Raw genomic sequence first — 14,080 nt, 5'->3', positions numbered from 1 at the left:
ACCCGACCGACCCGACCCACCCTCCAGTCTCCGCTTCGACACCACGGTAATTCTCCTTTAAAGGTCAACGTTTAGCGTGCTTCTCGTACCAGTTCAGTCCAGTCGGCTGTTCTGTTGCTACATGTCGGAGCGTGATTGCGCATGTACGTGCACGTGTGCGCGACCCCTCCTTGGAACCGATCTGGTTCTGCCATTGACCCCAGAACAGCCCAGTATTGCATTTAAACACGATTAAAATAGTGCTGGTTTATGCGGACGCAGCGCCACCTAGTGGCCAAGGCGCCTGCTGAGGTTCTGAAACTTGGGCTTCAAACCCAAAACATTTGAACCGGGTCAGAAAATGGTGAAACGTCCCGATCAGGGCGGCCTGAACCACGTTTAACGTCTTTGGTGCTGCTGGCAGCACCTGCAGTGGCTCCCAGCGTGCACGCGCCCGTGCTGATGCCCAGGGTCAATAATCAACCCGATCACTGGCGGCGGGTTGCTGGTAGATTTCCATTCGGGGAAGGATGGGGGGGGGGGGGTTGAGCTGTTGCGTCGAAAAACAAGGAGTTGTTATTTTACTGGTAAAAAACAACGTTAAATAGGCGGGAAAACTGGCTAATTAGCATAGCTTCCCGAGGGTGGCGGGAGTCCAGGTCTCCCTGGCTGCTTAACTAGGTCAACAGTCACCCAGGAGACCTCAACAGAGCTCTGAAGGTGTCCTGGAACCCCCGTCTGCTACCACGACCCCCCCCCCCCCCATCTGCTACCCCCCCCCCCCCATCTGCTACCACCACCCCCCCAGTGAAGCCGCCACTGTTAAAACACAACACAGAACTTTCTAGAATCCAGTTTCAGGTGGCATTTTGGAGCAGCTGGACACCACGAGCCGCCTGTTCCAGGATCCCCCCCCCCCTTCCCGACTGGAAAGGACTTTTGCCCCGCCCCCCACCCCTGCCCGGTCATGTGAGGGTCCGATCTCGTTACATCAACAAACGGCGCTTTTGCTTTTCATTCTGCTGACGCTGAAGAGAACCAGAACCTGACTTCACGTCTAAATCTGTCTCGGTGCATTTTGGGGGGTTTCTGTTCGAGCCCCATGAGGGGGGGGCAGATACCCTTGAGCAAGGCACCAAACCCATATAGGGCCCTGTGAACTCTGGGGGGAATCCATCCATTGAGTCTGCTCCTGTGACCCTGGTGACACGAGCTGGTTCTGGATCTGGACCCAGAACTGACCCAGGACCCCCAATGAGGCTCCGACGGCGCTCAGGGTTTGTGTCAAATAGACTTTATTGAAATGGGAAAAAAAAACCAAAACAGAACAACAAAACTGCAGGAATCGTTTACATTCGTGCGGAACTGCAACTCTGAAGCAAACGTGTGGCCGGACGCGGCGGCCGGACGCGGCGGCGGTCCGAAGCCGCCGTCCGGTCCCGCGGAGCCCAAACAGCTTTGGCGTCAACACAAACGGACACGTTAAAAAAAGAGAACAGATGCGCTGCGACGTGTCCGAACCACCGACAGGACCAACGCTTCCCTTCGTAGCCCGACCCAGAACACGCCGAGCGAACGGCGCCGTTTTCAGAGGCTTTCACATTTAAAAAGGAAAACAAAAGAGACAAATATAAAGAAAATAGAGACTAATGTGATATGTTTATACAAATTAAAACTATATACACGTCGTATACGAGTGCGAGAATTGTCACACAACACTGATTCCAAGGCTTTATACTGCCACTCACGCACGCGCACACGTGCACACGCACACGCACGCACACACACACACACCCAAACCAGCACAAACGCCGGTCGGGTTCTGCTCGTCCCTCCTGGACAACTGCGACTTATTGCAAGGTGAAGTCCTCAAACGTGCAGCATCACTTTAAGGAAACGTGCGCGGCCCTCAGCCGGCGCACCTCTAAACGTGCACGTCCGGTGGTTAGCGTGAATCTGAACGCGCGTTCAGCAGTGCATAGCTTTATCGAGGCTCTGGAGAACTGAGGAGCAGAAGCTGAAGGATTAAAGCTAACGACGGATTCTGTTTTTAGCAACGCAAAAGTAAACGACAAACGTTTGGTGGTCGAGGAATTCTCGCCGAAAACTCCAAAGGTCACGCCGACCTCTGCATATTTGCACGGCTGCAGCTAGCTAACGCGTTAGCTCGCAGTGGAAATGGTTTGGTTTCACACGTTTCAATTTAAGATGATCAGCCTTCAAAAATCCCACAGTCCCTGAACCCCCCGCGTGTCTTCTCACATTAGCTCAGCGCTAACAAACCGCTAAGACCCCTCAGTGAGGAGAGACATCACAGTGAAGCTCCTGGCATTAAGTGCAAGTCGGGGCTGAAGACGAAGGGTTGACAGGAAGCTGCTGGTTACATCCATCTTTGTTCTGGGTCTGAAGGGGGGGGGGGGGGGGCACTCGGGGCCAAAGCCGAACCAACCTGCAGGGCCCCCTTTCGCGTGAGTGAAGATGATTCCAGACCGTCAGCTAATGGAGGTTATTCCGACCCAGTCAGAGTGTGCAGGCCAAATGCTATCAGCACCACGGGCTGAACTCGGGGGGGGGGGGGGGGGGCAGGAAACAAGACGCCCCGGGAAACAAAAGCAGCTGACGCACAGGAACACTTGGTGCCCTGACGCCGGCTCACATTCACCAAGAGAACTTACAAAAATAAATATGTACAAAAGAGCACGACTTCCTTCTCTGGGGGTGGGGGGGGGGGGCACTGGTGAAGCCATTCCTCATGTCTGTTCATGAAAACTCCAATAAAAACAACAAACACGTGATTCATTTGTTTCCAGTTTTTAGCTGAGAGAGGTGGTGGTTGGGGCCGGGGCCTGGGGCGGGGCCTGTTGAGGGCGGGGTCAGACGACCCTGTAGGTCAGGAAGTCGCGCAGCGGCATGGGGACGGGCAGAGCCTCCACTTGTTGCGTGGTCTTCACCCGGCGGAGGGCCATCCGGCACAAGTGCTGCAAGCTGGCGATGCTCCGAGGACACTCCCAGAAGTGCACGCTCCCGTCGCAGGTCCTGCATCAAAGCAGACGGGACATCAAAGGCGGAGTTTCAACACCACGAGGACATGAAAGGGGCCCCGCGCCCCAGCGCGCCATCTTACCCAGCTGCAAGGACACTTCCTGTGGTGGAGAAGGCACAGCAGAGGCCGTTGGGCAGAGAGGCGACGGCCTGCGGAGCCCGTTCCTCGATGCTCCAGAACCGGACCAGGCTGAGGGGAAGAGAGGCGCGTTAGTCTGGGACGACGTGACCCGTGTGCGGAGCAACAGCCCCTCCCTGGTCCAAATGGGCGGCGCTGCTGTTTTTAACCTCCTTCCAAACCCCGACTCACATGACGCCGATCAGCTGATCCCGGCTTGGGTTTGCACCCTAAAGCCACGTTTGTGCGGATTAGCGGGATTAGCATTAATCCAGCCGCGCCACAAATATCAACTCAGCCCCAGAGAGCGGAGAGGCTGCGGCTCCAGCGCGACCCCTGACCCGACGGCGCACGCTCCCTCCCCAACAACTCACCGGTCGTCGGAGACGCTGGCGATGTGGCGGCCGTCGGCGCAGAAGCTCACCGATCGGACCCAGCGGTCGTTTGCTCCTCCGGCAAAAATGGGAGAGGGAGGGGGGAAGAGGTGCCTGAGGGAAGAGCGGAGCGTTAGCCGAGCCGGACGGGCGCCACCGGCGGGCGCTAGCGGCGCGTCCTACCCCAGCTCCAGCAGGATGCTGCCCCTCTGGTGGTCCCATACGATGACCCGGGTATCGTAGGAGGCCGTGGCCAGCAGCGCCCCGTCCGGGGAGAACTCGCAGGACACCACGTCGTTGTGGTGCCCCTCCAGCTTCCGGATCAGCGTGTACTTGTCCATGTTCCAGAGCAAGACCTGCAAGGCGAGGGGGGGCCGGTTATAGCCGGCGCAGTGGCTGCGAGCGGCATCTTTAAGATAACTTTAAGAGCATAAAAAGCATCTAGAAATTAACTTAAGCAGGTTGAATTACAGAGTTATGTACCTTTAACCAGGCCAAACAAGAGCACATGCTACGCAGGCAGCAAGGCAAGTCACCTAGTTACAGTTAACAGTTCACTACTTAACTACAGCTTATCTTTAACATGACTACAGTTACTCAAAGACTTCCACACATTTAACATAAAGAGATACACAAAAGAAGAGAAAGTAAAACGGGTAGTAACTTAAGGTAACCTAATGTTACTCCACTGGTTTCCCCTTTCAGAGTTTAGTGTTTACATTAGGCTCGCACCTCCGGCGGAAGCCTAGGAAGAGAGACAGATACTGCAAGAGAGAAGAATATTTTATGGCCAAAGGATCACACCTCTGGCAAAGTACACATATTCAGACGCTCGCAGGCACACAGAAACACACAGCGGAGGATGGGGCGCACATCAAACGCACAGAATGCTCACTTGAAAGAGTTTAGCTGCACTTGGTTGCGTAAGACACACATGCAGGTTTAACGGGTCACTGAGGCCGCGTTCCCGAGTCTCTCCCCAGCTCGGGCACGGCCCGGGCGAGCCTGGCGAGGGGGCTCGGCGGAGCCCGGACTAAAGATGAAGAAGACATGGAGGGACGGGGGCTGAAACCTACGTGCAGGCTGACCACGCGGGGGCCCTGGCCCGGCCTGGGCGTCGGCGCTTTACACCGACGCTCCCTTCAAACCCAATCACACACAGCTCTGCCGTCACCTGTGACAGGAGAGCAAGACACACACGGCCCGACAAACCATGAGGAGCTGTCGCCCCTTACAGAGCGGGCGGAGAGAGCTAGCCCGACCCCCCCCTTACGCCTTCTACGCCCACATGAATGTAAACATCATAAAACAGGCTGTGATCTGCATGCAGAATTCAGGAGAGAAAAGGCCACTTTTGTCCACCGCAAACAAAGAGGGGGGGGACAGGAAGCAGGGGGACAGCGGCTGGTTGGCATTAGCAGACTGAGCATAAGTGGTCACACACCCCACCCCCCACCCCACCCCCCCGCTGGCAGACCTCACAAACCAGGCGGAGGGGAACCCGTTTACGTACCGCTTTGCTGGCGCCGACTGAGCAGAGGACGGAGGAGTCGGGGGAGAAGGCGCTGCTGTAGACCCTGTTGGGGTGCCCCCACAGCACCTTCACCATGTTCCCTGGGGAGAAATAAATAGAGAATGTGGGTCACGTGTTGGTGCAACAGGTCATGTGACCACGCCAGCTGTGAGGTGAGTCAGCGGCTGGGATCAGACGTGGAGGCGGGCGGGGGGGGCGCGTACCGTCGTCCTTCAGGTCCCACACGCGCAGCGTTTTATCAGTGGAGGCAGAGACCAGCATCAGGCTGCCGTCGGGGGCAAAGGTCAGATCCCGGACGATGTCAGTGTGATCCATCAGATTCAGCAACAGTGTTCCTGGAAACCAAACACGGGGGTAAACACCAGAGCAGCCAAGAGCAAGGCGCCGCCAGCTGCCGCGGCCACGTTTGGGTCCAGATAAAACTAGCGTTAGCCTGTTAGCTCCTCACACGCCCCTTTTATCGAGGGTAATTTTGATCGACAAACAAATCTCCTTATTGAGAGGCTAAAGATCAAAGTCCTTCCTGCTCGCCGCTGAAATCGCCTCGTTTCTGTTTATCTCTGGGCGTGAAGGCTAAGTTTAAAGGAGGCCCTCTTTCCTCACCGGTGTAAACGTCCCAGATCTTGATGCGGCCGTTGTTCAGCCCGGTGGCCAGGAGCAGCTGGTCCCGGCCAAACTGGAAGTGGTGCCACTCGATGTTGATGCAGCGGCTCTGTTTCTCGGGAACCGAGGAGCCGAAGGCCATGCCCCAGACGATGCCGCCGCAGTCGATGGTGTGTTCAGGGGGCGCGCCGGCCATCGGAATCACCGACCCCCCTTTGCAGCTCTGCCGGGATAAATGCCGGGGGCTCGTGGGGTTCGTGACCTCGCCCCCGTGGCGCACCGAACTGCACAGAGGGGGAGAGAGCGGCGGTTAGCGGTGCGATTAGCCGCCGCGGCCGAGCCAGGGGCACAAACAAGCAGCTGAAAGAGAAAGTAAACATTCAAAGAGCTGCAAGCGTGGAGGCGCTCCCAGACGCTCCGGAGTCCGTTGTTCCCGAACCCGGAGCGTACAGAAGCGTGGCCTGGAAAAAGGAAGTTGGTGACTCGGGCCACATGTCGTGGCGCTGCTGAATGGCTCTTTTGTGCTCTGATTTCTCCTTTTTTTAGCTGAGTAAGAGCAACAAACTGCTGATAGAAACTCTCTACACAGCGAAACTTGGACGGCTTCAGTTTTTAAACGCTAAAAACAGCGTCTCCAACAACGAGGCTGGATTTACAGGCCTCGTCATCCCTCAGGAATGTTGACCTCGGCCGCTCCCGCCGAGATCCTGATGCAATTTCAGATGTTGGACGGGCGGCGGCGGAGTTCTGGTGGTCGGCAGAAGGTCAGAGGTCACCAACGGGCGCCGCCTCCGTCAGTGAGGAGCAACACTTGAAACCCAGCAAAGATCCCCACCTCTTAAAGGTCACTTACAAGCTGCTGAGGCATTTTGCCCACGGAATAAGGCGGACGATGCGGTGCCCCTGAGACCAGGCGAAGTAGGAGCCGTCGGGGGCGAAGGCCACTGTCCAGGCCTCGCGCCCGGCCTTCTGGTCGAACGGGGCCATAGGCACCAGGAGTTCGCCGATGAACTTGGCCTTATCTGCAACGGAGGAAAGGACGGCGGTTAGCTGAGCGGAGACGAGCCTAGCAGGTGAGGCCAGAGCCAGGTGAGCCGGGCCCCCCAGGACCAGCCCGGTGGGCCCATCCACGGAGGGGGGTCCTGATTGGCTCCTGCTCCAGGAGCAGGGTCCTGATTGGCTCCTGCTCCTGGCACCGCTGCACAAAAACAGGAAGAGGCGCGGGCAAGAACACGTGACCAGACCAAATAATTAGGGCAAACGCGTTTAATCCGATTTGGGGTTATTCCGATCATACTGATCTATGATCATCTGTGGCAGATAAATGTATCGACCCTTAAATCGATACGTCCAGATGGGTCTAATAGAGTCCAACCTTTGGTCCTGGCCCGGGGGGGGGCGGGGTTAACCCTTTACTGACGGCCAGATGTGGCCGTCCAACCCTTTACAAGCCAAAACAAAACAGCAATGATCAATTTGATCGATCTGACAGGACATGAATTAATAAAAGCGAAATTAAGAGGCCATTAAGGATCCGAACTGCGTCTTTTGTCCGCCTCCAGCGCCGCGGTGGGGGAGGGCGAGTCGGGCCGGGAGCGGAAGCCAACGCGGCGGTGCAAAACTCCGACCTAACGGAGGTTTTCCCCCACTTTCCCCGCATATTGCTGGATGTGGACCCGAGACGAACCTCCGGGAGCTTCGCGGACGGGAGGAACTCCCGCAGCCCGCAGACGGACGCGGACAACGAGCACGCTGGAAACGGAAACGCGGATTTCAGAAAAAGAAAGAGGTCGCATCGAACTTACCTATATCATTTTCGTTTACAGATTCTGGGAAGCTTGCCATCTAAATGAGGGCGCAGACCTGGGAGAAACGAGCCGAACGCGGACTATTAAAGCGATATTTATCGAGGGTTTAAACCAGTCTGCGCGGAGCAGGACGGGTTTTTCCTCTCCCTGCGGTTCGGTCGGATGCCTCCGCTGGTGCGAACGAAGCTTCCTGTGGCGGTTCCGCCTTTTATTACTTCTAATGTTTGGTTTCAGTCCCGCGGGGTGTGATCCAACCGCTCCGGAGGCTCTTTTAATCCGACGTGGTCTCGAACTCGTTGCTTACGTGACCACTCGTCGCAATATGTCCCCCGACTCAGGCCGAGCAGCTATTTGCAACCCGAGGGGGGAGGGGTTAACACGTCAGCGCGTTGTCGTGGTTACAATACTAGCCCCGCCCCCGTTATGTTTTTTTAAGGATTGCGCAATCTACATTAAAAGATAAAATCAAAACAATATCGCCACCAACTGGTAGAGCGACGTGCTGTATTTTAACTATTATATAATTAAAACAGCAGCAATAAAGCAGATTCCAGGGTTTAACTCCGATAAGGAGCAGGTGCTGCTAACACACGAAGCGCGACGGAAATGACGATTGTGTTGGGGAAAGGTGGCACATTAGAATGTAAGGATCAGCTTTACGATCATCACAGAGGTTAAACTTTAACGTGCGCTGACATTTGAGCAACAGTCCTTCCACTAGTTTCACTTTCACTCGTTCCTGTGGAGGCTCGGTCAGCCCCCCCCCCCCGGTGTAGGCTGGCAGGGCCGACATAATGTCTGCTTACAAAAACACGTCTGTTCAGACATCACTGCCCTCCCGGAGTCTTGGATTGCAGCTCTCCAACCTCATGACTTCTAAATCCTGGACATTCACCCTCTCACAAACACGCCTCTTATTATTATGGTTGTGGTTCCCCCGTCCGCTTGCATGGTGCCTCATTATCTCCCGTTTGGACCTTCTGTTCATCTGGAGCCTGATGGGAAGAGCTGCACGTTGGGGGCAGCAGCTCAACCACCAGCTTTGGTCGGTATCGTTTAAAGCAGGTTTCATCAAAAGAGGACGCTGACAACACACCCAGGAGATTAATCTGATGTATTTCATAATCGGAAAGAAAAATTCTTACAAAGGAAGAGTTGATGTCGACTTCACAGGCTGGAAGTTAATGTGTTGAGAATCTGGCAGTTTTTCTTGGATCCACTGTAAACACGTAACGTTCCCCCGCTAACACGCCACTTCACAGGCTACAAACTACGGCCACGCTAAACTACACAAACCAACACAAAAGGATGCCGACGGAATCACCCTCGTCCACGTTCGCCCATCAGGTCTTTGGTATTTCTCACTGTGGAACCTAATTTAGAAAGTTACAAATGTTAGAGTTTCCTTCATTGAACAGGAGCAGAAATGCAGCTTTAATCAGACAAATCCCATGAAAAGAATAGTTTAAAAAAGAGAAGTTCCCCTTTTTGCAAACATAACCGTTTTCTTTTAGTCAGGAACGTTAGCTTGATAATTACAGACTTGTGGAGAGAGAAACAGGCCAACATGTGGCTTAGGTTGAGAAGATCTGAGTGAATTTGGGCCTGTGCTACCGCTAACTTAGCAACAATAATGCCCAGAAGTCCACACGTGAGCCAACTCTGAGGACCTACTGTTGCCACTGGAGGAGCTAGCTTCTAGCCGGATGCTAGGATACCTTTCCATGAAGGAGCTTCTCTTCACAGATGCTAACGCCTCCTGGTCCGGTCCACACGCAGCATTTTCATCACCTGTTGAGCCGAGGCCCCCGCGGATCCTCAGGTGCTTCCACCTGCTCTTTTGCTTTCCCCATCTTTGAAATATGCTACATAAGCAGGTGCGTATGTACGAGTAATTCAGTTCCAAAAAGGCCACTATTGTTCACATGGGAAAGCTGGACATCGCTCTGAGGAGACTTCTGACGTCCTCACGGTTGTTACGTCTGCAGGAAGGCGCCATCCTGAAGGGTTCCGTCACCTTTGACCTCAAGCTCAGTCCACAAAAAAGAGGTTTGTGTCTAAATCCAGCTGGTTATGTGTCGACGAAGGAGCAGTTGGAGCTCAAAGGCTCCAACGGAGACTAAATCTGCCACTGCAAACTGGGGGAGTAACAAAAACAGTCTAAGGAATAAATGTTCTACATTACAAACGATCTATCATCAACGTGGAGCGGAGACGCCCGGCCGGCGCCGCGCCCCGTCGCAGCGTCAGCTGCTTTGGGTTGGGTCAGGGGTCGGGGGTCAGAGGTCAGGGGTCGGGGGGGCTGAGGCTGCCGCCGGCACAGGTGGGTCGGGATGCCATCGGAACCCTGATATGGTGCAGCGGGAGGATCTGGAACAACAGTGGGTGGTGTTTAACGACGCGCAGCAGCTCGGTCACATGACCCGGGCGCAGCCTCACCATGATCCCGGCTCGCCGCCCTGCTCCTTCGCTCCCTGAGTGGCGGCTCGTCTCGGCTGGCCGTCTTCTTCTGGACACAAACAAACAAACAAACAAGCAAACATGGGTGAGTTGAACAGATGCTTGAGGGCGCAGACGCCCGGACGGAGGCCTCACCGCCGGCGTTCCCCTCGACGTCGTCCAGGAGGTTGGCGGTGGAGTCGGCGGTGCCCAGCCTGGGGAGGAGCTCCGTTCAGGAAAAGGAGAGCAGCTGTGGCGTAAAGAGAGCGAGGAGAACAGGGTTCTGGAGGATACGAGTGATGCTTCAGCAGCACCTTCCGCTTGGATTTTCTCCTCTTCGTCTTCTCAGAAAACGTTCTGGCGATTTCAAAAAGCTTCTTTCTCGTCGCTGGAGGTGAAAACACAGAACAAAGCAAAGGGTTTTTAAATGAGCGCTCGGCCTCGGCGAGGAGCCGTCGGAAGCATCGGGGGTTCCTGGGAACCATCCTGAGGATCCGGATCCTCCGGACACAGACCGACACCTTTGATGGGAGGAAGCAACAGAAACACTCACACTTGCCCATGTGCTTGAGTTTGTCTCGGAACAGAGCGTCGTCTGAGACGGCCTCCGTGGACGCTGCAGAACACTGATCTCCTGCACACACAAACAGCACCTGAATGCATCACAACACACACACACACACTCAAAACCCCCCCGAACCTTGAAGCAGAGACCCTGAAGCAAATACTGAGCTGGACGGACGGACGCACAGCTGGATGAGGGAGTGATATCTACCTGTGGAACTCTCCAAGCTAGATGAATGAGTGGACTTTGATCTCTTTGATTCATACTTCAAGCGATCTAAAAACAGAGAGCAGATGTTATGACGGGAGGGATGAGGGAATGGTGACGGGAGCGCCAGCACCAACCAGCGCCACCTGGTGGCTGAAAGCTGCAGACCTGATCTCATACAAACTACGACGCGGCGTTTCAGCGTCTGACTGAAACATCAAAGCCAAGGGATGGAAAACTATGACCAATGGAGACTCGTTTAGTCCAAGAAGAGTCGCAACAATGGCGCAGACACGAGGGAGACGGTGAATATTTAGAGGGCGTCTTCAACCAATTCTTGGTGTTTTAGTGGCATTTTTCTCCGTTTCAGAGGTGGCAGTGTTAAGACCCTTTGATGTTCCCTACTTCCTACTTCCTGTCTGTGTGGGGGAACCGGCACGACGGTGGTACCTCTCTCGAGAGCGATGAGGAACTCGCGGTTTCGCTGCAGCTCCCTCATGAACTCTTCATTCTGCAGGAAGAGCGCGATGCGCTCGTCTTCCAGGTACTGCTTCAGCTTCTTGTCCTGCTCCGTGGCGCCCGCTGGCAAGCCTGGACCTCCGGCGGTGCCCGCCCCCCCAGGCTGGGAGCTGGAGTGGGTCGTCCATTGGCTGATGGAGGACACCGAGGAGGAGGAGGAGGAGGAAGGCTGAGACAGGCTGCTCTGGGAGCTCTGCGAGACAGAACAGAGGGCGGGTTAGAGCGGCCACGCCTGCAGCTCAGGGCCAAAGGTCACCAGAGGTCATGGCGAGGTCAGACTCAGCGCGTCACCTTGATGCTGTCCAGCTGCTGCGGTAAGATCCGCAGGAAGTCGTCAGGCAGATTCCCCAGCAGGGGAGGGTTCCAGTTCCGGTAGCTCCGGGCCTGCGTGTGAGCGGGAAGCGGCTCCGCTTCGAACCTGCACGGGAGCCGCCGTTAGCGAGCGTGTCCGTCGCCAGGACGGAGCTCAGGCCGCCTTACCTTGGTGGCGGTGTGGGCGGAGCTTCGGGGTACTTCCTGTCATAGATGTGCATGTCGTACGCTGGAGGAGAGTAGACCGGAGGCGGCTCCTCGTCTGAACTGTCGGGCTCCAGCGTTCGCTCCAGAATCTGGGAACGGAACGGGAATGAAAACATCCGTTTGACGCTCGCAGCCCAAAGGGGGCGTGGCTCACCTCGGGGGGGATGCTGTCGTCCGAGTCCGAGCTGTCGTCCGAGCCCTGTCCGTCGATGCTCATCTGGAGCAGCTGGTCGATGGTGGCGTCCACGGCGCCGTTGTTGGAGCGCAGCACGCACTCGATCACCTCGTAGTCCATGGAGGGGAACATGGTCTTGAAGTCCTCCATGGCCTGGTTGAACTCCAGGCGCCGGACCTGCCGGTTGGGCCGGCTGTTGTTCAGCGGCCCGCCCTCTCCGTCGCCCCCCCCCCCCCCCCCCCCCGCCCCCGCTCCTGGAGCCTCCATTGCTGCTGCTGCTGCGCCTGAACAGGCTGGTCATCCTCCGGCCTGGTCGCCCACGGGGCGGTGCTCTGTAACCGTTAGCAACCGGAGTCCCGTCGGTCTCGCTTGTCTTGTGCTTCCTTCCCCGCTTAGCTTCTCATCCTCAGGTCACAATGCTAGCGCTAGCCGGGTTTAGCAGAGCTGGAGTCGCCCCCCCACTTGTGCTGGGTTGTCCAACATGGCCGTACGAGAGGAAGCTAGGCGGCTACGGTCCCGGTCCTGTCGCGGCGTTCTCCAGTCAGCGGCCACCAGGGGAGGCGCATCGCTACGTCAGCGGCGTTGGCACCTGCAGAGACGGGACACAACCCTCTGAAATTATGGGCCCGATTAAAGCTGGAGCAGAACTTTACTGCGGTATCTGTGGCCTCCTGCTGCTATAAAAGCACCAGTTCTGCTGCAGCTGTGCCGCCAAGTGTGACCTGCAGTGACCCACCACCTGTTCTGGATCTGGATTAATGCCCCTGTGCGCGTGTGTGTGTGTGTGTGTGTGTGTGTGTGTGTGTGTGTGTGTGTGTGCGCTGATATCCTGGCACAAACACTGCGTAACCATCTTACACAAGGCTGTGGTGGGCGTGTCTAAAGTCTCTTACTCAAAGTTAATAGTCATGGAGGGGGGTGGGGGGGTCGGTAAGGGTGTAAAGTTCTGGCTCTCCGATGAGCTGCTCAGAAGAACCAGAAGGTCAGAGAGAATTCCAGCTCCAGGTGACAAACCTTGAACCCAACCTGGAAAACACAGACCGTCTCCAGGACCCAACCTGGGAGCCTGGAATCTGGTTGGTGGAGCAGGGATCCCTTCTCAGGGTGATCCGGGGGGGTGATCTGGTGCCGTGCGCTCTTCAAAAAGGACCATAAAAGGAAAGACAAGGACTTCAAGACCTGGTCCTGATTTTCCAGGCAGCCAATGAGAAGCGACGTGATGTCGCTGCTGAATCCCTGGAAAACCGGATTTTTATCACCCCCTCCATTCAATCACATGAAAACCGAGTTTCTCTTGGGAAAATCCGCTCCACATTCAGGGATTAGAAGGGTCGGACTTGGTTCTGCCTCAGAACCAGAACACACGCCAGTGTGGAGCGAGTGCAGAGACGTCACGATATTTGTCTCGACTATATTTAGACGATCCAGCAGCGTCTCTGCTGGATTAGGTTCAGTCTGGACTCGTGCACACAGTGATCCCAACGGGATCCCGACGGGACGGTCCGGCTGGTCTGGAGCCACGTTTCAGGCTCAGGCTCCATGAGCTGCTGTCCTCAGCTGGAGCAAAAAAGTTTTCCATAAACGCGTTGGAAAACGGCCAAAGAGGAGCAGGAAAGTCGTCTTTCAGTATAAATACTCCAACTTTCTGGAGTAATGCAGCCAAATGGGGCCAACGGCGGGTTCATGGCTGGGATTTGACCGCATGTGCATCAAACCTTTACATTCGAATCATGGAATCATTCGAATCATGGAATCAGGATAAAACCAGTTTTGAGTTCCTCTGCAAATTTTGCAGCGTTTTCTTCGGAATCACATGAGCGGACCCTCGGCGACCACTTGAATCACCAGTTCTCAGAGGACTAACTTGGTTAAATGTCAAAGAAATAAACGTTAAATGGAATAAAACGGGAGCTTTAGCATCGAGCTGAGCCGCTAACGCTGCTGCCAACACTTCCAGGCAGCAGCAATTCAGGAAAAAAAACATCGCAAAATGACATTTTGGAAATGTAGAGAACGGCTGTGATGTTTTGTTTTACTGGTGCTGGAACAGGGGAAAGTGTCGGTGAGTTTTGTCGGAGCGAGCTCGGCGGCGCCATGCTAGCCGTCGGCGCTAACTGGCCACGGCAGCGGCCGCACAAGCTCCTCCAGCGGGGGATAAGTCATCCTCCGGGCCTCCGTCGGTTCCAACACCAAACTCA

At 55.6% G+C, this 14,080-nt stretch overlaps 2 protein-coding genes across 2 annotated transcripts; both read right to left on the bottom strand.

The window, feature by feature from the left end:
• Nucleotides 1-2,852: 2,852 nt before the first annotated feature.
• Nucleotides 2,853-7,495, bottom strand: wsb1 (WD repeat and SOCS box containing 1). Its single transcript, NM_001032747.1, is given in 9 exon segments — nucleotides 2,853-3,015; nucleotides 3,104-3,211; nucleotides 3,514-3,627; nucleotides 3,697-3,869; nucleotides 5,027-5,127; nucleotides 5,251-5,382; nucleotides 5,651-5,934; nucleotides 6,504-6,672; nucleotides 7,456-7,495. Coding segments are annotated over 9 exon segments (1,284 nt in total).
• Nucleotides 7,496-9,272: 1,777 nt separating this feature from the next.
• cuedc1b (CUE domain containing 1b) lies at nucleotides 9,273-12,183 on the bottom strand (the record flags this gene model as incomplete). Its single annotated transcript, NM_001032745.1, is given in 11 exon segments — nucleotides 9,273-9,828; nucleotides 9,898-9,967; nucleotides 10,054-10,112; nucleotides 10,192-10,285; nucleotides 10,451-10,531; nucleotides 10,673-10,738; nucleotides 11,120-11,381; nucleotides 11,480-11,606; nucleotides 11,669-11,796; nucleotides 11,862-12,125; nucleotides 12,127-12,183. Coding segments are annotated over 11 exon segments (1,209 nt in total).
• Nucleotides 12,184-14,080: the final 1,897 nt, after the last annotated feature.

The sequence above is a fragment of the Takifugu rubripes genome, chromosome 11 (assembly GCF_901000725.2).
Source record: "Takifugu rubripes chromosome 11, fTakRub1.2, whole genome shotgun sequence".
In the NCBI taxonomy this organism is placed as follows: domain Eukaryota; kingdom Metazoa; phylum Chordata; class Actinopteri; order Tetraodontiformes; family Tetraodontidae; genus Takifugu; species Takifugu rubripes.
The sequence above is the reverse complement of the archived record's forward strand: the minus strand, read 5'-3'. Positions and strand labels throughout refer to the sequence as shown.